This window comes from Coenobita brevimanus, chromosome 105, assembly GCF_032717465.1.
Source record: "Coenobita brevimanus isolate Jiangsu-jjx chromosome 105, ASM3271746v2, whole genome shotgun sequence".
NCBI lineage: Eukaryota > Metazoa > Arthropoda > Malacostraca > Decapoda > Coenobitidae > Coenobita > Coenobita brevimanus.
Genome location: NC_137058.1, coordinates 1403426 through 1428928, shown reverse-complemented (window position 1 = coordinate 1428928; position 25503 = coordinate 1403426). Strand labels below are relative to the sequence as shown.

The 25503-nt window shown below is 41.0% G+C and overlaps 1 protein-coding gene across 1 annotated transcript in view; it reads left to right on the top strand.

Moving 5' to 3' along the window:
* Positions 1-24750, top strand: part of LOC145416343 (uncharacterized) — an 81846-nt gene extending 57096 nt beyond the window's left edge. The window contains exons 11-14 of the mRNA XM_080285342.1: positions 2048-2222; positions 5629-5694; positions 11499-11637; positions 23751-24750. Coding sequence (XP_080141468.1) covers positions 2048-2222; positions 5629-5694; positions 11499-11637; positions 23751-23812 — 442 coding nt within the window. The 3' untranslated portion in view covers positions 23813-24750. The remainder of the gene's footprint in view (positions 1-2047; positions 2223-5628; positions 5695-11498; positions 11638-23750) is intronic.
* Positions 24751-25503: the final 753 nt, after the last annotated feature.

Genomic DNA, 25503 nt, shown 5'->3' with positions numbered 1-25503 from the left:
CATATCTCAGCGAGGGAAAGAAGGTAGATGATATATATTCCAATTTCCACTCTATTAACCCCTAAAGACCGATGCTTCACGATCGTGTTTTTGTGTAATTTAACACGCCAGCCTATCCCACACGATCGCTAAAGACACAAAAGACTGAGGGAGGGTAACTTCGCCCCTTTGGTGACGTTTATGGGATCAGACCAGTGAGAGCTAGAGTGTCTGGGGTAGTATGGCGTGATTGGCCCCCTAAGGTGGAGGAGAAGGAACACCCCCACCACCACCATCACTTAACCTCCCTCAGCCCCACTGCGTCATCTCCACATTGTCCCCTCCCAACCAACCATACCCCTACATACTCCCTACAGCAGTGTGTGTGCATAGCAAAACTTCTCCCCTCTCCTCCTCCCCCATCCCACCTCTCCTATCCCTTGATCCTCCTCCCCCCTCCAGCCATTCACACTCCACCTCCACTATTCGCCTGGCTTGTTTTGTTGCTATGGGCGTATGCCACACTGACAGCTTGTCCTACCAACTTCACAATGACATTAATTATGTATATATAATTATTTACCATAAATAATGCATTTTCTGTACATTTTCTATTTTCGCCCATGGGGGATTGGTGACTTTTTTACATCTTTGATGGGCGATTGTGCAGTAACTATTTGGTCAATCTGGCTGAAACATACATTTTCAAGTGTGCAAATTCAATCTCTTAAAATGTGGAAGAAAAACTTTTACCTTGGTGAAAATAAAAAAATCGACCCTGTTTTGCGGCTGAAGGTACAGCCCTGCTGAGCGAATTGCATACTTTAGGGGTTAATGCTGGCATGCCACAAGGATCAGTTCTGGCTCCAACCCTGTTCCTAATTCATATTAATGTTCTCTTATCTGTCACCCATAATCCCATCCATTCATATGCAGATTACTCAAAACTTCACAGTTCATTCACACTTAAGCACCCATTCACAGAGTTTAATATCTTTAACTCACAACTCAGTACAGCCATCTCCGTGAATCAGGACTAATCTAGGATCACTTAGTGAGGTCAAAATAACCTTGTCTCAATGCTAGTAAAACCAAATACTGCATATACAGTTAAATAGACAGATATTGCCAGATTCTTATATTACCTTCAGTGCTACTAATATTCTTGTCTCCAAAAGTATTGAAGTTCTCAGTGTTTCACTTAACATTGGCCTCAGCTGGACCTCTCGTGTCAGATCACATGCTAAAACTGCCTCAAAGAAACTTGGATTATTGCACAGATTTCGTAGCTTCTTCACTGATGAGCAGTTGGCTGTAATTTATAAGAGTAATGTGTGCTGTCAGCTGGAAAATTGCTCACCCTTGTGGAGTGGATGTGGGGAGGTTGCACTAAAGCAACTAGACAAAATTCAGAACAAAGCTGTTAGAATTATGAATAACCCTGCTGTTACAAATAAAATGCCTCCCCTACAAGTAAGTTGGAATGTTGCCTCCTTTGCATTATTTTACAAAAGCTTTTATGGCAGATGCTCAGACGAAATTGCATACATTGTGCCACCTCTCCATGCCTCCCGCAGTGCTACTTGGGCATCTGGTAGTGCACATTACTGGAATGTCACATATTCATATTGCAGAACTTCCGCCAATCAGAACTCTTACATTCCTTGAACTGTCTCTCTTTGGAACTCACTTCCTCAGAGTTGTTTCCCCCTAAATTCAACCTACAGTTGTTCAAGTCCAACTGTTACAGAATTTTTATGAATGGAGGACACCAGTAATCTGGTGTGTGGATTTTATTTTTTCCTTTAAAGAAAAAGAAATGTGCTGTGATTCCTGTGTGCCTGTGTAGTTTTGAAACTGTCAACTCCCTTTTAGATAGATTGATGGCCAGCTGTAGCCAAATTGTAAGGTTGGTAACTAGTAAACAAAGAGACTCATTTCTACCCTGGAAGGCTTCCTGAATTTCATGCAGCCAAGACTTGTGGTTCAGTCCTCTCAGGTAAAGGCAAATGTACTATATTTGTGTATACATTAAAAATCTGATCCTTATTCTTTTCTTTCTTTGCAGAACCTTGGACATGGAAGCTCAGCTACTAGATCTTGATCAGAAGATTCGTGAGGCCCTGTCTGTCACCAACCCCCGCAAAGATGATGCTAAGCTCTACCTCGAGAAGATGTCTAAATTAGTAATCTCTGGTTTGATGCTTAAGAAGAATCCTCATGTAGTAGATGCTATTAAAAAAGTAAGTAATTCTTTTTTGTACTAGCATGCATTGGCCTTGGTCACCTAATGGTAGCTTTCCACACTGCTCAATCTCTGGCAGTCCTCCCGTTCAGTCCCTTATCCATGAGTAGCACTATGGACTTCATCCAAGGTCGTTTTCAGTCTGCCTCATGCAGCCCTACCCCTGACATTTGCACTTCTCACCTTCCTCACCCAATTGCCATCCTTCACCCTCTCAACGTGCCCCAACCATGTCAATCAGCCCATCGTCATAACACCAGTACATTCCAATTCCATCCTTCCTCTCATCTGTTCAGTCAGACCTGGCTTTGGTTCCTTCTTCCTTGGGGGGGGGGGGGACATCCAATCCTACATTGCCCCATGAGGAGCGTAGGAGCCAGGCGCTAGGCGAGTTGGTCCTGACTTCTAAGATGAGATTGACCAGCCTCACTCATCCCTGAGTGGCATTACATGAGCAATAACCCCAACCAGCCCTTGGATACGAACCTTCATTGGCTTAGTCCGATTGGAGTGCCGCAATTACCCACCAAACCACCAGGCACCATAATTTGGTTATATGGTTGCCACCCAGCATAGTAAATGGTTTCCTAGTGTACAGGACACCTTTTGGCTTGTCATTCAGTATAGTCACCCACATGGTTTCTTGTACACCAGGAAACCATTTACTACGCTGGTAGTAACCATATGACCATTTTGGCGCCTGGTGGTTTAGTGGGTAATTACGGTGCTCCAATCGGATTGAGCTGGTGAAGGTTTATATCCAAGGGATGGTTGGGATTTATTGCTCACGTAATGCCACTCAGGGATGAGTGAGGCTGGTCACTCTCATCTTAAATGTCAGGACCAACTTGCCTAGCCCTGGACTCCTATTCTCCTCATGGGGCAACACAGGATTGGATGATGAATGAAAAAAATAAAAAAATAAATGTAGTGTATGTGCATGGCATTTTGAAAGACAGAACAATGAGTGCGATTTTCTCTTGCTGCAAAGGTTCAGAAACTTTCAATACATATCAAAAAACAGTCAGAATGGGCATTTCTGATACACTGCAATACAGTAATCCCGCATATTTCGCGGTAGTTACGTTCTTGTAACCCCCGCGAAAAGTCAATTCCGCGAATACTCTATTAACAATTGAAAACTTGCACTTGTGTCCACCATGCTGCCCATCACACAGTCCATGTCCATACTGATTGCAAGACAATTCGCCGTCAGACAATTCCCCGTCAAAACATGGACGATTCCCCTTCAGAACAATTCGCACCCTGGACGATTCCCCTCCATTCTATAAATATACTAATCAATACTTTCATCAATATACTTATTATTAATTAATCAATACTTTAATAACTATATTTCAGGGGGATCCAGCAAAGTCCATGCTCAGTAGCGCAGGTTCTGGATATTATTTATTAGTTGCACCTTTAGTCAATAATTAACTTGTTTCTTCCTCGCTGTAGTCGCCTTTGAATTATATTCTAGCGTCACCCATAGCTATCTTCATTAATGAAGGCGAATTGTTTTGTGTTTGTTGTGACTGCGAATTGTTCCGAAACCTCCATACTCATCCCGAAATACCTTCTTACAAGATTGAAAGCACATACTCCATTATGAAGGAAAAACGTAAACACCGTACTGTAATACACAATTATCTACACATTTATTAACAAAACAGTACAAAATAAAAAGATGCATTAACTGGTGATAGCAAACACTCGCACGGTCGTTTCTTAGCTTGTCCAGTAACACAATTTTCTCTGCTAAGGTCATAACTTGATCGTTTTGTCACTTTGGAGTTCTTACTAATTGTATTATTAGCCTTTGGTGAGGCTGGCTTACGTCCTGGGGCCATGTGGAAAGCAAGTGGGAGGCAAGAGGCTCATATCATAGTGTGGTTACAACCACAACAGCCACTTAAGGCAGTCAGGCTTGGACTGAAGAATGCGGGGCAGAGAGCAGTGTTGCCATATCCAAACAACGAAATTATGCTAGGGCAATGAAAAAATTATGCTAGATTGAACATATTTGTTCCAAGTAAAAAATGAATTATGCTAACTTAAAGCTAAATGATAAAATTCTATACATATTCGTGCAACATATTAATTATGTATTGTTTACTATGAAAATATTAAAATGAACCTACATACAGTAAGAGGATAAATATCGGTATCTACCCATACTGCTTTCCCACGAAACTTACGTTTTTCTGATTGATTTTGATGTGATTCGTTCGATTTTGAGCATCATTTCCGTCGGAAATAACCAGATTTTGAGATATGACCCCCCCCCCATCCCCTTGAAATAATGAGGGATCTTTGGGGAATCGGGGGTTATAGGGAGGGGGGGAAACACAGAAAATGATCATTTCCGACTGAAATGAAGCTGAAAATCGAATGAATCATACCAAAACCCATCGGAAAAACCTGGGTTTCATGGGTAAAGTACAAAGCTCAAACTTATCCTAACCTAACCGAACCTAACTTAAAACCTAATCTAACCTAACCTAATCCAACCTAACCTAACCTAACCTAACCTAATCCAACCCAACCAAGCCCAAACTGAAAGTAACCAACTATTCAAATATCTTACCTTATTCGTCTCTCTCTCTCTCTCTCTCTCTCTGATTTGTAGCTTTTATAAAATTATTCTAAAAATATTCCATTCCATTCTAAATTATGCTAGAATGATTCTAAAACTTCTAATATGCTAAAAAAATATTCCAGACTCGAAAATTTGATCAAAATTATGCTAAAAGAATAAAATTATGCTAGATATGGTAACACTGGCAGAGGGGCCACGGGAAAGGGACAGAGGGTGGCGTAAGTTTACCGCGCTACAATTGGAAGCTGCGGGAATTTCAATTTTTTTTTTTTTCTGTATATTCAAGGATATTTTTGTTGAACTTATTAATGCTAAGAAAATCCGCGAGAGGGCAAAACCGTAGACAAAAAATCCGCAAAAAATGCGGGATTACTGTACCAGATTCAACTGGATATCTTGTGTATATCCGGAGATATGACATCCTGAAAGTCGCGAAAATTTGAGCGCGGTTTTCTCCGTTTTTTTATTTGTGGTGCTTGGACTCCCCTGCAGCTCAGTGCCTTATATATCAGGTGGAGTTATGATTGCAGGGACTTGAATGGTGAATGAATTGGAGTATGACCCACTCAGTTGGGCAAACTTTGGTTTGTGTCTCATTCTGTCAGGTTATTTCTGGCTGTGGACTCTACCTCATCCCATCATAAAGTGAGAGAGGAGGCTTTGATGATGATGATGAATATCAGTCAGTATAGGTTGAGAAAGGAGGTTTTGATGATGATGATGATGATGATGATGATGATGATGAATATCAGTATACTAGTAAGGAACGTATTAATTATTTATCACATGGTTTCCTTTTCAGTGCCGTAAATACAAGTATGATGATGAGGTTCGCCTGAAAGCGGATATGGTATACAACAGGTTTAAGGTAAGTTTTTTTTTTTAGCAATATGAAGATATCATACCTTATACAGTATATGATGAGAGGAGTGTATTGTTGAAAGCCTGATTGTAAAAACAGAATGATCTTGAATTGAAGAATTGTACCAAACTTTGGAAAGCTGTTTGTTGGTGGTATAACAGTTTTGGCCTGATGTGAAAAGTTCAGGCCACAGCTGTAGTACTTCCTCAGCAAACAACTGTTATAGTTCTTCTATTTGAGCAACTATTGACACTGAGACAGATGATTGTAAAGTACAACCATGTGGGTTTCGATAAGGAGATAATTTGAGTGATAAGAAAAACTTAACTTGGGAGCAGCTTTGTATAGTTGCAACATTAGTTGAACATGAATATAACGTGATTATATTGCACAAAATGATCCACAGGTGTACATGGCGAGTGATGAGAAGGGTGGGTGGTGAACTGAATGAACGGAAGGCAACGATTGATTAGGTGTGTGTGGATGAAAGGATGAGAAGGTGTGTAATGGATGCAAAAGTATGTAGAGGTTGGGGAAGTGGACTTTCGGACCACCACTTGGTGGTGGTCAGAATTAAAGTCCAAATAAAATGGAGAAATAGAAGAAAGGAAGGCCAGGAGGAAGTAGTACATACAAGGAGAGTGGAAAAGTTACAAGAGGAGGGAAAAAAGTTAGAATATAAGAGGGAAGTGGAGGAGCGATTGGATAAATATAGAGTGGAGCAGATGGGGGACGTGGAAGGTGTGTACAAGATATTTACAGAAGAAATCTGTGTAGCATATGAGGTGGTGTGTGGGGTGAAGAGAAGACAAAAAGGGGTGCAGGGAACAGCATGGTGGACTGAAGAGGTGAAAGAGGCTGTGGCACAAAAGAAGAAAGCATATACAGTAGTGAGTTGATGAGAAACAGAGGCATGGAAGAAATTGAGAGACATAAGAGAGAGTTATATGTAGGGAGGAAGAGAGAGGTGAAAAAATTAGTAAGAGAGAGTAAGGAGAGAGTGGGTGAGGAATTTGGAAGGAACTCGAGTGTAAAGTGGAGGGAATGTAAGAAAACATTCTGGAAAGAGGTACAGAATGTTAGACAGGATGCCAAAGAAGTTAGTCGGGGAGTGAAAGATAAAAATGGTATATTATTAGTGGAGAAGGGAGAAAAAGTTAGCAGATGGAGAGACACACTTTAAGGAATTGTTGAACATAGAGAATGAAAGTAATGCAAGTATAAGTGGCTGGGGAATGGCTGGGAGAAGGAGGGATGTGAGAAGAGAGGAAGAAATCAGTAGGATGGAAGTTGTGGAAGCAATGAAGAAAGTCAAAATGAGGAAAGCCCCAGGAATTGATGGAGTGTGTGGTGAAACGCTGAAGCATGGGAGAGAGATAGTAGTAGAATGGATGTGGAAGATGTGCAGATTGGTCTGGGAGGAAGGTAGAGTCCCAGAGGATTGGAAGTCAGGTATAATTATTCCCCTGTACAAAGGAAAAGGGGAAAAAAAGAAGTGTGTGGTAATCATAGGGGCATCTGTCCTCTTAGTATAATAGGAAAAGTATATGGTAGGATACTTATTGACATAGGGAAAAACGGACGAATTAGTTGGAGAAGAACAGGGAGGTTTAGGAAGGGAAGAGGTGGTGTAGATCAGATATTCATTCTTAGATCTTTAGTGGAAAAGTTTCTAGAGAAGGGAAAGAAGTTGTATGCAGCTTTCATGGATTTAGAGAAGCATATGACAGGGTGGATAGACAAGGATTGTGGAAAGTGTTAAGAATATATGAAGTAGATGAGAAGTTGTTGAAGGCTGTGAACAGTATGTATGAGGGTGCTAAGGCTGCAATGCATGTGGATGGTGAAATGAGTGAATTTTTCTATTTGAAGGTTGGGTTAAAACAGGGATGTGTCATGTCTCCATGGTCGTTCAGTCTGTATATGGAAGGGGTCATAAAAGAGATACGAGGTAGGGCAGTGGATGTTGGAGTGGCCATAGTGAGAGAGGGCACTGTCTGGAAACTGCCTGTACTGTTGTTTGCAGATGATACTGTGTTGTTAAGTGAAGATGAAGGGGAGCTGCAAGGCTTGGTGGATGAGTTTGGAAGAGTGTGTAAGAAATGGAATCTAAAGGTGAATGTTGGGAAAAGTAAAGTGGTGGTCTTCAAAAGAAGTGAAGTCAGTGAATGTACAGTGAGATTGGATGGGGAGGAAGTGGAGAATGTGAGTGCATTTAAGTACTTGGGTAGTGTGATGAGTAAGGATGGAAGTTTAGAGGGTGAAGTGCTTGAAAGGGTGCAACAGGGAAGAAGGGTTGCTGGTTCCTTGAAAGCAGTGATAAGAAACAGGGAAGTGAGCATGGAAGTGAAAAAGCTACAACATGACAGTATTGTGATACCAACTCTTAACATATGGAAGTGAAGCTTGGACCTTGCTGGAGGGACAGAAATCAAGAGTGAGAGCAGTGGAAATGAGTTATTTGAGATGAGCATATGGAGTCACATGGAGAGAGAGACTGACAAATGAGGAAGTGAAAGAGCATTGTGGTGTAGATGTGGATTTGATAGGAAGCATTAGGAGAAACACATTAAGTTGATTTGGCCATGTGGAGAGGATGGAGAGTGAGAGACTGACAAGGAGAGTGTATGTGAGTGAGGTGGAGAGGGAGGGGGAGGCCAAGGATGAGATGTAGGGATGGAGTGGAAAAGTATACGAGAGAACCCAGGGAGTGTGAGCTGAGAGTATGGCAGTGAAATGGTGGGGGACATAACAACATGGAGGTGATTTGTTTGTGGCCACCCCTTACGTGATTAAGGTGTCTGGCAATATATATATATATATATATACATATAAACAGTAAACCCTCGATGTAATGAATTAATTGGGGGGAGAGGTGTGTTGCTGTATACGAGGGGTCGGTATTTCTGAGAGATTACCTAACGCAATGCACTATATAAGGGGAGTTGGTCGGTCTTATATGCTCAAACATAACGTTAACTAACTCTGTGAAGTTTTACATGGAGAATTCAAAGGTTTATGAAGCTGTACATGTAAATATAATACTGTATGAAATTGTACATGTAAATACTGTACTGTACAATACATATAATAATACAATATAATGTACTACTGCTACAGTATGGTTATTGTGCCAGGAAGGGATGCTGTTGTCACCATGGGCTGATTCCCGAACTTCCCCTTCATTTAGCGACCTTTTTTTGCAAAAGCTGGTGGAAGTTCGGTCGTGATTTGGCCGTTCGTTATATCCTAAATTCACAATACCGGGGTTCCTTATATCGGGGGTTTATTGTACAGTACTGTATATTCATTCTGTTTTGTTTTGTTTTTGAAGGCTCTGACATGCTTGCATGCATTGGCTTTGGTCACCTAATGGCGGCTGTCCATGCTGCTCGATCTCTGGCAGCTTTCGTGTTCAGTCCCATATCCCTGAGGTCTCATTCAATGACCTCGTCCCAGATCTTTTTCGGTCTACCTCTCACAGCCCAACCTCTAATGTTAACCCTTATCACTTTCTGCACCCAATTATCATCCCCCATCCTTTCCACGTGCCGAAACCATCTTAATCTACCTCTCCTCATGACAACACCAATACACTCTAGTCTCATCCTACCCCTCAACTTTTTTTTTTTTTTCATACAAAAATAAGGTCTCACTTGTAAATAAAAGTACAGCACTGTAAATGAAATAATGGAGGGAGGAAACCTGGTATCTCACTCAGTCCTGCCTAATCTAGTGAAAACAAGGAAAAAAGGCTTGTATCTCTCATTTCCACCTCTTCATCTCATCCATTGTCTCCCTCCACCACTCCTGCTCCACTTCACTCACATCCACTCTTCCCATCCGTCTGTCTTTCTCCATCGTCTCTACCTTCTTACTTTTGAATGTATTGGACTACAAAAGACTGGCCTCAGGGTCCCTACACATGAAAGGGAGTAAAATGGGATTAATTGATTGTTACTTTATACATATATATATATAATCAAATTGTTTTTCTTACCAAAGGAAATACAGTACTGTGTAGTACAAGACATAACAGTAAGCTTTTGTGTATAAGTTAGGCATGTGTTCCAGAATATTTTTTCTGCATATAACTGTAGTTCATTTGCCTTACCTTGGCAGTGATCTTCCATCCTGTAGGTTAGTGGAAGAACAACACAATATCACAGTTCTACATGGTCCCCATAGCACTTCTTCATGACTAGCACCATATTCTAGTGTTAATCCCTTGTTACAGATAAGCATTCAGGGAGGAGAGATAGCAATTTTACACCTGGTTAAAGTGAACAAAGTTTAGTTGAAGTGGAAAAACTGGCAGATCATCTGGCTATTGAAGTTGCAATGGAAGTTTGATAGACAGTTGTTTTTAATCTGTTGTAGACCTAACCTCTTCATTCCGTAAAATATGTTTAACTTTATTCCTGCTCTCCAGGTGATTTCATTCAACTAAGGGATCATATCTGCGTGTGTATGGTTATTGAAGGCTAATTCTCATCCATCCAGTCAGAAAATTATATGCGAAGGTGAATGAAATTGTCTAGCAGCTCTTTGGTACTGAAGGCTGTATGAGGGCCTTAAATGCAGAGGGACGCGTATGCCGTTTTTTGAAAAATGAGAAAAGCAACCATAAAGTTTCTTATTTGTAAAAAATCAACCAATAAAGATAGAAATTTGCAGTTTGTTTCATTTGTAAGCTGTGGTCCTAAGAATTTTACTGCGTTTGTTTCATCAGGGTCGGGAAAAATGCGCAATATTCAGCGCATGCGCAACAACCCCCCTTAATGTTTTTTGTTTGTCAGGTACTGTTTGTTATATTTTTGTGTGTTGTAAAGCAACAAGAACTGCAAAAAGTTTCTTAGCTCCATAAAAATTAAGCAAAACTAGATGCATGGTACACGTTGAGCTGTAAAATCCACCTGTTACTGTTTACAAAGCCAAAACATAGCGCACTGTTAGATGTGTACACGAGTGTGGCTGCATCAGACACAATGTGCTGATTGTTAATCTTTTGTGCGATAAATATTATTGTGTAAAGATAACAGAGATACATAATACCCCAATGGGCCTCCTCTTTCTGTTTAAAAACCTCATAAACAACCATAGACTGTTATTAGTAATCGTAGAAAAGTGTTGTCATTCTGGGTACATGCGTATTAATAATCGCCATTACTGATTCCAGTGAAGACAACAACACAAGACAGTTGCAGTTTCTGTGATGTTTCACATACTACAACTCTTTTTAAAAAAAAAAAAAAAAAAAAAAAAAAAAAAAAAAGACAAGACAAGCAATCCCACTCACACGACTGTGATAAGTGTGCGCCCACATCCCGCGCTCTTTGTCTGCTGCCTCTCTCTCTCTCAGAACAAAACAGTGGATCCACAGTGGCCGCGGAAGGTGGTGTGTGAGTGTGATGCGTTGTTCTGATTAGCTCAGCGTTGCCCGGGAGCATGTGTCTATCTGCTGCCAGCCTACCCTCATCAGGCAAGCTGAGACATTTAAGGTAGAAAATACACATCCCTTTAGGGGATTGACAACTTTTGTTCAGATGCATTTAGACACGTGCTCTTCAGGGAAAGAAAGTGCTGCGCCTGAGGAATCTGTTGCTACCTGTAACTCCACCACCGCTTGAGGTGGCGTATCCGTCCCTGCGCATCTTAGGCCCTCATATATAGCCCTCATATTTAATAGGTGTATCCTTAGGTGAATGGTATCATCTGGTAGTTCCAAGAATGAAGTAGAAAAATGTCTCTGGATTGTTGATGTTAATCACAGCTGTTAATTCATAATATTCTTGTGTTATTACTGGCAGCTGTTATTTGTGGTTCCCGAAAGTCAAGAGTGGGACGCCATGTTTGCGGACAAAGTGGCTGAATTTGATGATGCTTGTCACAGGTCTGGTATTACAGAGGAGAACAAGATCTCGCTGGTTCGAGACCCAACGCACCACAGTAAGTACAGTAATGTGTACACATTTTAGCTCTTATTGTCCAGTGGAGAAAGTTTTTTGCATGCGTTTCATTTGTGCATTCAAAAGATTGTTGAGTATTGTATAGTTTTTCTTTACTTAAAGTGTATGTGTGAAGGCAAAAATTTTGCAAGAAGATTTATAAATTTCAGTAAAACCTTCATAAGTCAAAAAATAAAGGGATATGGCCTTCCCAACTTATCAAGGCCCTTTTTTCCCTTGATTGCGTCCTACCACAGTCAGACAGCAGTAAAGCATCTTCAGCCCATATATGTGTACAGGTACTCCAGTTAATTTTGACACAGTAACCCATACCATCTGTGCAGTTGAGGATGGACACTTCTTATAACATTGTAGTGAGTGAAAGAGGCATGGAATATTGTTTTACTTGGCAGTTAATTTTATAAGCCATAATAATATATACAGTGTATATATTTTTTTAAAATGAACAGCACAACTATTCCAACTTGTAAAGAATTACAACTTACTGAAGGCCAGTTTATAAAGAGTTTATTGTCTTATTGCTGATTATTCTTCAGAAAGTGAGGCCATAGTAGTCATCATACATCACACACACTGTAACTTCACTCTGCAGTTTCCCATGAATGCGATAGTTTGCTTATGCTTTACACACACACACATATATATATATATATATATATATATCTATATATATATATATATATATATATATATATATAATACATAAATATACAGTAACCCCTCAATTATCTGATGTAATAGAGCCAAAGGCATGTCCAGGTAATGGCGATGTCTAGATAATGAATAATATCCCCCAACTATACCCATACCTTACCTACACCCAACCTCCAACCTACACCTAACCTATTTGTATGGTAAACCTCTGCTTATTTTGGTAGTGTTCTCTGGTCATTCTGGCATATTTAGACATCAAAACACACGTGTGTGTGTGTGTGTGTGTGTGTACAGTAAACCCTTGATATAACGAACTAATTGGGGGAAGAGGTGGGTCGCTGTATCTGAAAGTTTGCTGTATACGAGGGGTTCGGTATTTCTGGGAGATTACCAAACTCATTTCACTACATAAGGGGAGTCGTTCAGTCCTACATGCTTAAACATAACCTAAACTAACTCTGTGAAGTTTTGAGAATTCCATGGTTTATGAAGTTGTACATGTAAATACAGTACTGTATGAAGTTGTACATTTAAATACAATATCTATAATAAGTATACAGTATAATGTATTACTGTTACAGAACACTTACTGTGCCAGGAAGGGATGCTGTTGAAGCACACTTACTGTGCCAGGAAGGGATGCTGTTGAAGCACACTTACTGTGCCAGGAAGGGATGCTATTGTCACTGGGGGCTGATTCGTGAACTTCCCCTGCATTTAGCAACATTTGTTTGCAAAATCTGGGAAAAGTTCGGTCACGATTTGGCCATTCACTATATCCGAGATTTGCAATACTGGGGTTTGTCATATCAAGGGTTTACTGTATGTATATATATATATATATCCTCCATGGTACAGTGGTGGAGTGTGCGTCTCGCATGCTGGTGGATGCAGGTTCACCTCCTGCCAGAGGTGTAAAAACTTTGGGAATCATTTATCGAGCCACTTAATGCAGTGGCAGACATAAGGGTCCTGTGGTTGAACCAGTGTCGCATACTAGTATGCTTGCACCCAGTTGGCATAGGGCAGGCCAATTACACTTGGTTCACAGACTACACACACATCCAAAGCCACTCCAACATTTCAGTCACTTTCACAAGCACTTCTTACCAGACAGCCTAAGCCACTGGGTAGAGATACATTGGCTGTATCGTCCCTGCTTTGGTAGGGGTAGGCCAGTCCTGCGGTGGACACTCAACAGCTGATGATATATATATATATTGCTCCAATTGAATTGAGCCGGTGAAGGTTTATATCCAAGGGGTGGTTGGGGGTTTATTGCTCATGTAATACCACTCAGGGATGAGTGAGGCTGGTCTCTCTCATCTTAAATGCCTGGACCAACTTGCCTAGCCCCGGGCCCCTACGCTCCTCATGGGGCAACGTAGGATTAGATGCTGGATATAGAGAGAGAGAGAGAGAGCCTCTGTGGTAGTGGTAGAGTGTGCATTTCATACACTGGTGAGCCAGGGTTCACGCCCAGCCAAGGTAATAAACTTTAGGAGTGTTCACCCGACCACGTACTGCATTGGCAGACACCAGGGGTGCTGTGGTTGAACCAGTGTCACTTACTATAAAGTAAGCTTGCACCCAGTCGGCTTGCGCGGGCCGATTACACTTGGTTAACAGACTACACACACATCCAAAGCCACTCCAACACTACAATTACACTTACAAGCACTTCTCACCCTGCATACAATCCCTACCAGACAGCCTAAGCCACTTGGTAGAGATACATTGGCTGTATTGTCCCGACTTTGGTCAGGATAGGCCGGTCCTGCAGTGGACACTCAAACGGCTGATGAGATGAGAGAGAGAGCTATATATATATATATATATATATTGCCAGACACCTTAATCCTGTAAGGGGTGGCCACAAACAAATTGCCTCCATGTCGCTCTGTCCCCCGCCATTTCACTGCCCTTCTCCCAGCTCACACCCCCAGGGTTCTCTCATATACCTCTCCACTCTATCCCTCCATCTCATCCTTGGCCTCCCCCTCCCTCTCCCCCCTTCCACCTCACTCACATACACTCTCCTCATCAGTCTCTCACTCTCCATCCTCTCCACATGGCCAAACCACCTCAGTTTGTTTCTCCTAATGCTTCCTATCACATCCACTTCCACACCACAACGTTCCTTCACTTCCTCATTTGTTAGTCTGTCTCACCATGTGACTCCACATGCTCCTCTCAAATAACTCATTTCCACTGCTCTCACTCTAGACTTCTGCACCTTCAACAAGGTCCAAGCTTCACTTTCATACGTTAGAGTTGGTATCACAATACTGTCATGTTGTAGTTTTTTCACTTCCATGCTCACTTCCCTGTTTCTTATCACTGCTTTCCAAGGAACCAGCATTTTTTCTTCCTTGTTTTACCCCTTCAAGCACATCAACCTCTAAACTTCCATCCTTACTCATCACACTACCCATGTACTTAAATGCATTCACATTTTCCATTTCTTCCTCATCCAGCCTCACTTTGCATTCACTTACTTCATTTCTCTCGAAGACCATAACTTTACTCTTCCCTGCATTCACCTTTACCTTCTGTTTCTTATACACTGTACCAAACTCATCCACCAAGCCTTGCAGCTCCCCTTCATCTTTACTCAACAACACAGTATTATCTGCAAACAACAGTTCAGGGAGTTTCCAAACAGTGCCCTCTCTCATTAGGGCCACTCCAAATTCACCTGCCTTACCTTGTATATCTTTTATAACCCAAACCATATACAGATTGAACAACCATGGAGACATGACACATCCTTGTTTCAATCCAACCTTCAAATAGAAAAATTTACTCAGTTCACTGTCCACACACATAGCAGCCTTAGCACCCTCATGCATACTGTTCACAGCATTCATCATCTTCCCATCTACTCCATATATTCATAAAAATTTCCACAATCCTTGTCTATCCACCCTGTCATATGCTTTCTCCAAATCCATGAAGGTCGCATACAACTTCTTTCCCTTCTCTAGAAACTTTTCCACTAAAGATCAAAGATCTGATCTACACAACCTCTTCCCTTCCTAAAGCCTCCCTGTTCTTCTCCAACTAATTCCTCTGTTATTTCCCTAACTCTGTCAATAAGTATCCTTCCATATACTTTTCCTGTTACACTAAGAAGACAAATGCCCCTATGATTACCACACACTTCTTTTTCCCCTTTTCCTTTGTCTATCTATCTATCTATTGCCAGGTGCCTTAATCCCTTGTACAGGGTGGCCACAAACAAATCGCCTCCACGTCACCCTGTTCCCTGCCATTTCACTGGCCCGCTCCCAGTTCACACCCCCCTCTCTCATATACCTCTCCACTCCATCCCTCCATCTTATCCTTGGCCTTCCCCTCCCTCTCTCCCCCTCCACCTCACTCACATACACTCTTCATCCTCTCCACATGGCCAAACCACCTCAGTGAGTTTCTCCTAACGCTTCCTATCACTTCCTCATCCACTCCACAACGCTCTTTCACTTCCTCATTTGTCAGTCTCTCTCTTCATGTGACTCCACATGCTCCTCTCAAATAACTCATTTCCATTGCTCTCACTCTTGATTTCTGTCCCTTCAACAAGGTCCAAGCTTCACTTCCATATGTTCGAGTTGGTATCACAATACTGTCATGTAGTGGCTTTTTCACTTCCATGCTCACTTCCCTGTTTCTTATCACTGCCTTTAAGGAACCAGCAACTTTTCTTCCCTGCTGTACTCTTTCAAGCACTTCACCCTCCAAACTTCCATCCTTACTCATCACACTACCCAAGAACTTAAACGTACTCACATTTTCCATTTCCTCATCATCCAACCTCACTGTACATTCACTGACTTCACCTCTCTCAAAGACCATAACTTTACTCTTCTGTACATTCACGTGTAGATTCCGTTTCTTACACACTCTCCCAAACTCATCCTTTGTCTATCTATCTATCTTTTGCCAGACGCCATAATCCCGTAAGGGGTGGTCATTTGACTTATGAGTTTTTGTACAGGGGAATAATTATACCTGACTTCTTATCCTCCTGGACTCTACCTTTCTCCCAGGCCAATCTGCACATCTACGTCCATTCTACTACTATCTCTCTCCCATGCTTCAGCATCACCACACACTCCATCAATTCCTGGGGCTTTCTCCATTTTAACTTCCTTCATTGCTTCCACAACTTCCATCCTACTGATTTCTTCCTCTCATCTCACATCCCTCCTTCTCCCAGCCATTCCCCAACCACATATACTTGCACTACTTTCATCCTCTTTGTTCAACAGTTCCTTAAAATGTTCTCTCCATGTGCTCACTTTTTCTCCCTTCTGCACTAGTAATCTACCACTTTTATCTTTCTCTCTGCAACTAACTTCTTTGGCACCTTGTCTAACTCTCCTTACCTGTTTCCAAAACATTTTCTTACATTCCTTCTACTTTACATTCAAGTTCCTCTCAAATTCCACATCCACTTTCTTCTTACTCTCTCTTACTAATCTTTTCACCTCTCTCCTCCTCTCCATATATAACTCTCTGCCATCTCTCCACTTCTTCCACGCCTGTTTCTCATCCACTCACTATATGCTTGCTTCTTTTACACAATACACACACACACACACACACACACACACACACACACACACATATATATATATATATATATATATATATATATATATATATATATATATATCCTTCATATAATCCTGTTTTGCCTCACAAGGAGCATAGGAGCCTGGGGCTGGGCAAGTTGGCCCTGATTATATAGATAGATAGATAGATATAGATATAATATATATAGATATACACACATGCACAGTGACCATTTTCACCCATACATTCACTGTGGTCTCCTACAAAGCACTGGTTTTCTATATACACTTTCTGTTTTTGTCTATTCAGGGCTACCACGGTTTTACGATGGGATGCGTTAAGAAAAAATCGCTAAATGGGGTTTTGTATAGTTGGGTGGATTTAACATTTAAAGTATAGGGATGTGATTTGAGCCTTGGGATTCCTTCCCAACCAAGTCCTAAACCCACCCAAAATGAGTCCAAAAACAGGTTTATAACCAATCTAAATGGCCTAACTGCTTTAAGCGAAGCTAACCTAAGACTGAAACCTGTTAGTAACCCACCAAAACCAAAATAAAATCTGGAAAAAAAAAAAAAAAATGAAAACCATAAAAAATTGATCAGAAAATATCAAACAGCTCTCATCACTTACTTCACTTGCAGTAACGCTGGGAGGCCGCTTAACCCTGCTAGGGTCATCATTATCACCACAAGCACCACTAGGTCCACCAAGTGCAACGCCCTGACCAGACATTATCTCACTTATTTAGCAAAAAAAGACACAAAATCACACATCACACACTGTTATTATCACTGCCCTACTCACTAGCACTGCTGGGACACAGTTATGATGCATTGTCATAGCAGCTTCGCAATGTTGGTAATGTAACACGATGCAGGGTGGGCGAGCGGACAAGTTATCCTCACTCAGTGACGGGCGGTGCAAGAAGAACGATATGGGTCTGGGGGTTGCATAAGCTTTTCTGTGCGTTCTGACAGGCGGGTGGGCTTAGCTGGCTGCAGAGCGCATGTGATTCAAAGTTTTTAGCGATCACCCCCAGATGATACCTCACAGGAGCCATCGCAAAACTGGGGGTAGGTCCACGATAGGCGGGGTAGGGTGTTATTTCTACCCCAGTCGCTAATGCGGGGTATTGCATAGTGGGGTATAGTATAGCGGGGTATCCCTGTGTGATCGCTATAGCCCCTACATTCAGTGTATGATTGATTGTTATCTGACGGCTTTCCTTGAATATAACCCAATGGTATAGTGGAGCTTGAGTGTATATAGTAAAGTTTTTTTTTTTTTTTTTTTTTTTTTTTTAATGAACAAATTATCAACTTCCATTGGCAACTATATAGCTGATTTGTCAGGTTCCTTCAGCTTATAGTACCAGCTTTTATGTAAGAATTTGTAGTATTTTATATTGGAATACATCTCTGAGTGTAACAGCAACTTAACATGTTGTATTTCAGATCATAAGTTTCCGTCTTAGATACCATTAGCTCTTATGCATACATCATTCACACAGTCCATGCCACCTTAAAGTCGAATGATGCATGTTGACAAAATACTGCATATACAGTATAGATGCTTTGTTTTCATCTGATGTATCTGAGCTGCTTAGACAAGTTGAGTGCTAAGTTAAGCTGTAGTTGCATGAATTTCAGTGAGCTTTAGTTATAAGATAGGGACCAGTCTCCTTAGTTACTAGTCAGATCCATCCTCCAATCTGATTGTATGTAAACATCAACCGAGCTGAAAGGAGTTATAAATCTTTGTCTGATGCAAACAAACTAGCTATAGTGAAACAGCTGTAAGTGAGACAAAGGCATTGGGGAGTGATGGCTTTACGTGGTGGGGGGCAGCTTTGCATTCCACTTATTCAAATGTCCCTCAGCTCTCTCCCTATCCCCTGAAAGGAGGATGGTGAGGCAGGAGGATTGCTTCAGCCTGCAGTCCACTGAGTTCACATCTTGAACCCTATGGCAACACCATCACCACCAAGTGAGATAAGTTTCTCAAACAGGATTAAGTAGTTGAAATCCCTCAGACACTAAATTTTGCTTCTTATGAACTTTTGAGTGTACCATGAGTTACTTATAGTGAAGAAAAAGTGTTATTGCATCATCATCATCATCATCATCATCATCATCATCATCATCATCCAGACTTGTTTTCCCACCTAAGGAAGGTGTGAGGTAGGGTCCAGAGAGAGAGAGAGAGAGAGAGAGAGAGAGGAGAAACTAATCAAAGGTGTGCTTATTTGAATGGGCCACACTCTCATCACTCACCATTCAAGCCTCTGGAATCCTGACTCCACTTCACAGGAATAAGCACACACTGTACACTGTACCATCTATCAGCTAGAGTCTATCTGATGACAGTAATGAAATGGTTTTAAGTGAAATCTTTAAACAAGGACTAACAGTTGTACATTGTTAGATAACATAAAAGTTTGTACATATTCATATTATTTGCATAAATATGCAAATTTCTAGTGAATAGTTGACCAAAATTAGTGTAATATATAGGTGATATCATGGTGAATAGTCTGTAAGAGACTTGAAGTACCGGGTGCAGTGATAGAAAAGGTGAGGTAAATGTGAAAAAAAAAAGTGGAAAGTACAGTGCCACAGGGCAGGAAAATGGCTGATGCTTTGAAGGTTTTGTTAAGAAGCAGAGGTCTTGATTTGGCAGCTATGAGAGGCTTATGTGAAGTAGTTTTAGTGCCTACTTAGACATACAGATGTGAGAATGTGGTGTGACATGTAAAAGACAAAAACTAGAGTGGTGGAGATGGGGCTTTTGAGGAACGTGTGTAGAGAGCAAATAAGATTAAGAATAATGTGCTACATGAAAGATGTTTTGTAAGCAAATCTGAGGACACCAGCATTGAAGGGAGTATCCTTAGATGGTATGGTTATGAGGAGAGAATGAGTGAGTGTTAAAGATGGCATTTCTGAGTGACTTTTTGAAGGTGGGAGGAGGCATGGTATGCCAAGAAGAAAGTGGATAGATATGGTAAAAGAGTGTGTGCAAAAGAGGTATGGAAGCTGATAAGGCTAGGGAACTGATAAGGAATTGAGTTGAGTGGCTGAATTTTGTGTGTAGGAGCACATGACCAAGGTTTGGCACCCCTTTTTATCATGACAGTCATCAGATTGACTCTGTCAGAAAGATGAATTTGAAGTTACAGTGAAATAAGTAGATATGTAAGTTGATAAGTTGGTGATGATATAGTAATCAGTGACAAACTTTGATGAAAGTTTTGATCTATATTCATGGACTAAAATATGACCTTGTAAACTTTGTCTACAGTCGTGTATAATCTGTAAGCTTAATTTTGTCAGTATGTTTAGTAAGTTGTGCTGCATTTTGTTTGGTGCATCATCAGTGTTTTAGCCTTGGTACTGGAAATCCTTAAGCTTTTGCACCAGGTGACATTTCTCTTAGTGTATTGTGTTCATAGTATCCCTAGATTATTTTTTTCAGGTTAGGACCTTTGTATGCAGCATGTGTTTGGAGTGTAATGCTGTATGGTAGCGAGACCTGGACAGTAAAGAAAGAGGATATTTGTTGACTCAGAAATTATAATTATTAGATGGATGTGTAGAGCATCTTTGAATGTGAGGCCTGGGGAGACTAGGATTATGATTTGGAGAGTTGAAAGGTAGGCTGGAACAGAAATGTATTGGTGTTGTGATGAGGGGGGGTGTAGACTGAAATGGTTTGAGCGTCTTGAGAGGATGGAGGGTGACAGTTGGGTGCAGGTATGAATGTCAGGGGTTGGGTTGTGAGAGGCAGACTGAAAAAGACCTGGGACAATATCACAGAGTGTGACCTCAGGGATAAAGGACTGATTAGGGAGGCTGTCTGAGATCGAGCAGTTTGGAGAGCTGCCATTAGGTGACCAAAGTTGATGCATGTAAGCATGTTGGAGCCTTTATAAACAATATGATCAGGAGTGCCTGAATAGCAGTGAAGGGGGTTTTGAAAGCTAACTCTAACCCCTCCCATTTCAGTCTCTCCTCAGTTAAGTAAATCATTTGAAGGTAGCAAGATAAAGACTAAAGCCACTTTCCTGTTTTGTAGGTTAGTATATTGGTGGCCTGGCCATAAAGCAGTTTGGTTGGACATTGATTATCCAATATGCTTGGGGAAAGTGACTTTTTAAATTGAAGATTTTGTAGAGTATTGTTGGTTTGTTTTTACCATACAGAGCTGGACCACTCCTATGTCTTTAATGCTGAGCCATGGTTGCTTGAAATTTTTTGAGCTTTGATTATTTAATAGGGAGAAGGCTCTTTGGTTACTGTAGTCAGTCTGTTTTTAGCTGACAAAACAGGGCCACTCCAACAACTTGCATATTAAGTTATGGAAGCATGAAATTTGATAAGCCTTAGTCATGAAGTAGGAATGTGTTTCATTGATCGCTGTAGTCTGTTTATTTTTGTTTTTATTTCTTCTTGGAGGGGAGCAGGCTTGCAGACTTTTGGTCTTTGGTTCCTTCTCTCTTAAAAAAAAAAAAAAGAAAAGAAAAAAGAAAGAAAGAATCCATCCATCATCCAATCCTACGTTGCCCCATGAGGAGTGCAGGAGCCTGGGGCTAGGCAAGTTGATCCTGACATTTAAAATGAGAGTGACCAGCCTCACTCATCCCTGAGTGGCATTACGTGAGCAATAAACCCCAACCACCTCTTGGATGTAAACCGATTGGAGCACAATAATTACCCACTAAACCACCAGGTGCCAAAATTTGGTTATATGGTTACCACCCAGCATAGTAAATGCTTTCCTGGTGTACAGGAAACCATTTGGCGTGTCACTCAGTGTAGAGTGACCCACAGGCAGAAGGAAGAGGAAATAATGACAGTAGAGAGAGTGTAAAGTCACCCATAGGCAGAAGAATGAGGAAAGACTGAAGGAAAGAAAGACAGAAGAGGATGGAAGGAAAGAAGGGTGGAGGAGAGGAGTGGGCAAACACCTGAGAGCAGCACTACATCAAGTGAGTGGATGGTGAGCACCCCCCACCTACCACATTACAATATTACACATGAATAAAAGATTAGAAACAAGCATAAAACACAATACAGTAATGATACAGTTCAAATAGCACAGTAATGCAGTACATAGTATAATCATACATATCATATAATTATACACAGTACAGGCACACCCCAGGATAGCGATGCAGTTGGTTAAGTAAAAACCCGTCGCTGGGCGGGGTATCTTATCTCGGGGTAGATTTGACATGTAAAGTACAGTATAGGGATGCGTTTTGGAGCTTTGGATTTTCCCCCCAATCAAGTCCTAAACCCACTCATATGAGTTCAAAAAGAAGTTTCTAGATAACCTAAACAACCCCCAGATAGCTTTAAAAGAAGCTAAACTAAGCCTAAAAGCAGTTTATAACACCTAAACCCAAAAATAAAATATGAAGATCATCAAAAATAAGTCTTGGAAAAAATCAGACTTAGTAAACTGTATGCCAGAATGACAGTGTTCACCCCACCAGTGACTACAACACATTTATCTAAGTCTAAAAGTAGTTTATAAAACAACCTAAACACAAAATTTGAGTCTTAAAGATCATCAAAATCGGTTTAAAAAGTAAAGCAAAACCCATCGTTATACCAGGGTTTGGCCATCGTTTGGCGGGGTAGGGTGGTATTTCTATCCCCATTGCTCAGTCCAGGTAGCACATCCAGGGATATCGTATCTCGGGGTCTGCTTGTAATCGTATAAAGGTATACTTACGAGAGAGCGAGTGAAGGTTCTCACTATACAGTGTCCAGTGGAGAGAATGAGAGGGCAACAGTTGGCTTGGAGTGTTGGGTGGGCTGCTTCCACAGGGCATTGTGATTGACTGGCGTGTGTTGCGGGGTCTGCCTGCGCACTGATTGGGTCCTGTGTCTGAGCCGGATGATACACATTGCTGCCGAAAATGCATAGTACTGCTGACTGTTTCCCACTTCTGAGCTGGATGTTGCCTTATTTTGCTGGATATTGTTGTAATAGAGCTGAACATAAAGCACTGGACAGTGCAATAGATGGATGTTGTGACGATGGATAATTGCAAGTGTGATGTAATTGAAAGAATTAAAAGAAATACTGGTACTCTGAGATGGTTTGGATATGTGGAGAGGATGGAGAAAGAGAGAGAGAGAGAGACAAGAAGAGTGTATGCGAGTGAAGTGGAAAGGGAGAAAGGGAGGAGGGGACCAAAGATGAGATGTAGGGATGTACTGGAGAGATATATGACAATGTGAGTTGGAGGGAGGGCAGCCAAATGACAGAGGACGGTGCAGCATTGGAGGCAGTATGTTTGTGGTCATCCCTTTAATAAAGGCACCTGGCTATAGATAGATAGTCTGTTACAGATCAGATTTTTTCTGTATACTGTAATTGGTACTAGAAATTGGGGGAAACTGGTAAATCAGAATTATAGGTAATATTAGTACTTTATTAACCAGTTAATATGTAATTGACTGTGAACATGATAACAAAACAAAATCATTAAAGGCAACTTACAAGGAAGACTTATTGTTTCTTATACAGTAAGTCCTCATTATATGGCACCTTATTAAATGCCCTATTATTTGCTTTTAATTTTCAGTACATAAAATACATTTCTTCCCAACTCTCATTGTTCCATATATAGGTGATAGCCAGTTTCACCCGCATTACATTTGTGTGGAGAATATTTTGATGTTTTAAACATATCCTGACTTAAAAGACGGACACCCAGTATTACGTTGTTTGTTCTGACCCCAGGTGCATTTGCTTGTGAACCCGTTGGACTGCAGTCTAAAGTTAACCTTCTCTTTCCGTTGTGGAATGTCTTTAAGATTTACATGTTCAGCTTACCCTTTTCAGCTGAGGATGAAGATGCTGGAAAGAGAGGAAAGGAAAACACAAGTCCATTGTCCAAGAGCTGAACCCAAACATGACACCGAGCACTGCAACCATCCACCGTAGTGGTACTTAATGAAGGCCTCTGCTGCATCACACAAGGAACTTCGTTGCTGTTGAGAGAAAACCTTATTGTGAAGTTATTTTCTGGCATGGTTGTTACATTTAGGGACAAAAGTTGGCATACTATTCCACTGCATCAACTTCACACTTTGGTCATGTCTGCCACTATCCTCCTTGATGCATCATATCAAAGAGAATCACATGTGAACAAAGAAACATACTAACCCTCTTACAGTATAGGAATATTGGCCAGCAGAGGAAAGTGATAAGTAGAAGAGGTGAAATACTGGGCAAACTTTTGTCTCCATCTGTGCACTTAGCTCTAGTTAACTTTTGCTGATTCTTGTCATTATGAAATTGAATTTGATGACCAGTGGTTCAGAATATGAGATAAGTTTAATTGCTGTTACTGTTGCCAGTCTCCTGGGGCTGTGGTATCATCAGCTTACCAGGCTTTCTAGTACCTCTTCCTTTGCAATTTATTTTGCCTATTGCATCTTAATATTCTCTTCGTTGCTCTTTACGTCGTGTTCATTATCAATATACATTGCATAAAATAATGTTATTTTTTGAATTTGTATCACATCATTTATTGCCCCATCAGAAGCATAGGGACTGGGGCTGGGCTGCTCAGACCAGAAACCAAATGCAAGTACCAGTCTCTGTCCCCTTTGTGGCATTATGTGAGGAAGAAACCCCAACCATCTCTCAGTTAAACCCTTGTGGATCATGTTTTGTTGAAGCATCTTAACCCACTAGACCACCAAGCATCCATTTATTGGTTTTAAGGTTACCACCTAATGGAGTAAATGGTTACTTGGGCTACAAGAGACCATTTGGCATGTAACTCAGTGTAGTCATTTAATGGTAGCACTACATTGAGTGAGTGGATGGTGGGCACCTCCACCTACCAGCTTAATGTACAAGAGAATATTAATGTGCAATATCAAGTAATAAACTGTTAACCCATTTAGTTTTTTTTTTTTTTTTTTTTTTTTTTTTTTTTCCCCTGATGCTTTTATTCAGTTTGGTAGACACTTTCCAAACTTGAGGGGTAATACATAGCTGTCATTAGTCCCTTCATTACTAACGGTTCTTCCAAAGTGTATATAATATCATCCGGCTGTTGCAAGAATATAGTAAAGCTTGTCTTGGGACTGGAGGAATTAATCCCCCTAGCCTATGACACATACCAGTATTGTATTTTATTTTATTCTTGCTACCCTCCAGTGAGTGCTGGAAAGGAATGCTAACACGTAGTGGCATCAGTATAACCAAGCAGCTCCTCTGCCCAATAAACAAATGTCAGTCAACTCCCTCTGTACCCTAAAAGGAGGATTGTGGACTGCCAGAGAAGGGCATTTCAGTCTGTGGTCCACGATGCTCACATCTCAGATGAACTACTACTGCTCTCTGATGATTTCATTCAGCTTTGAGAGAGAAGTTAGACTGTGAAGAAGTTAATGAACTCTTTATAACCCCATCACTACACATGATCTCTCAAAAGCTTAACCCTTTGGTTTGGAGTGAGGTCCTTTATAGTTTATCCTTGCTGCTACAGATGCCTTTATTTGGCGTAGGCAGGGAATTTGTACTGAAGGGGTTTATTAAAGCTTCATATGAACCATCCATTTCCAAAACTCCATCCAAAGCA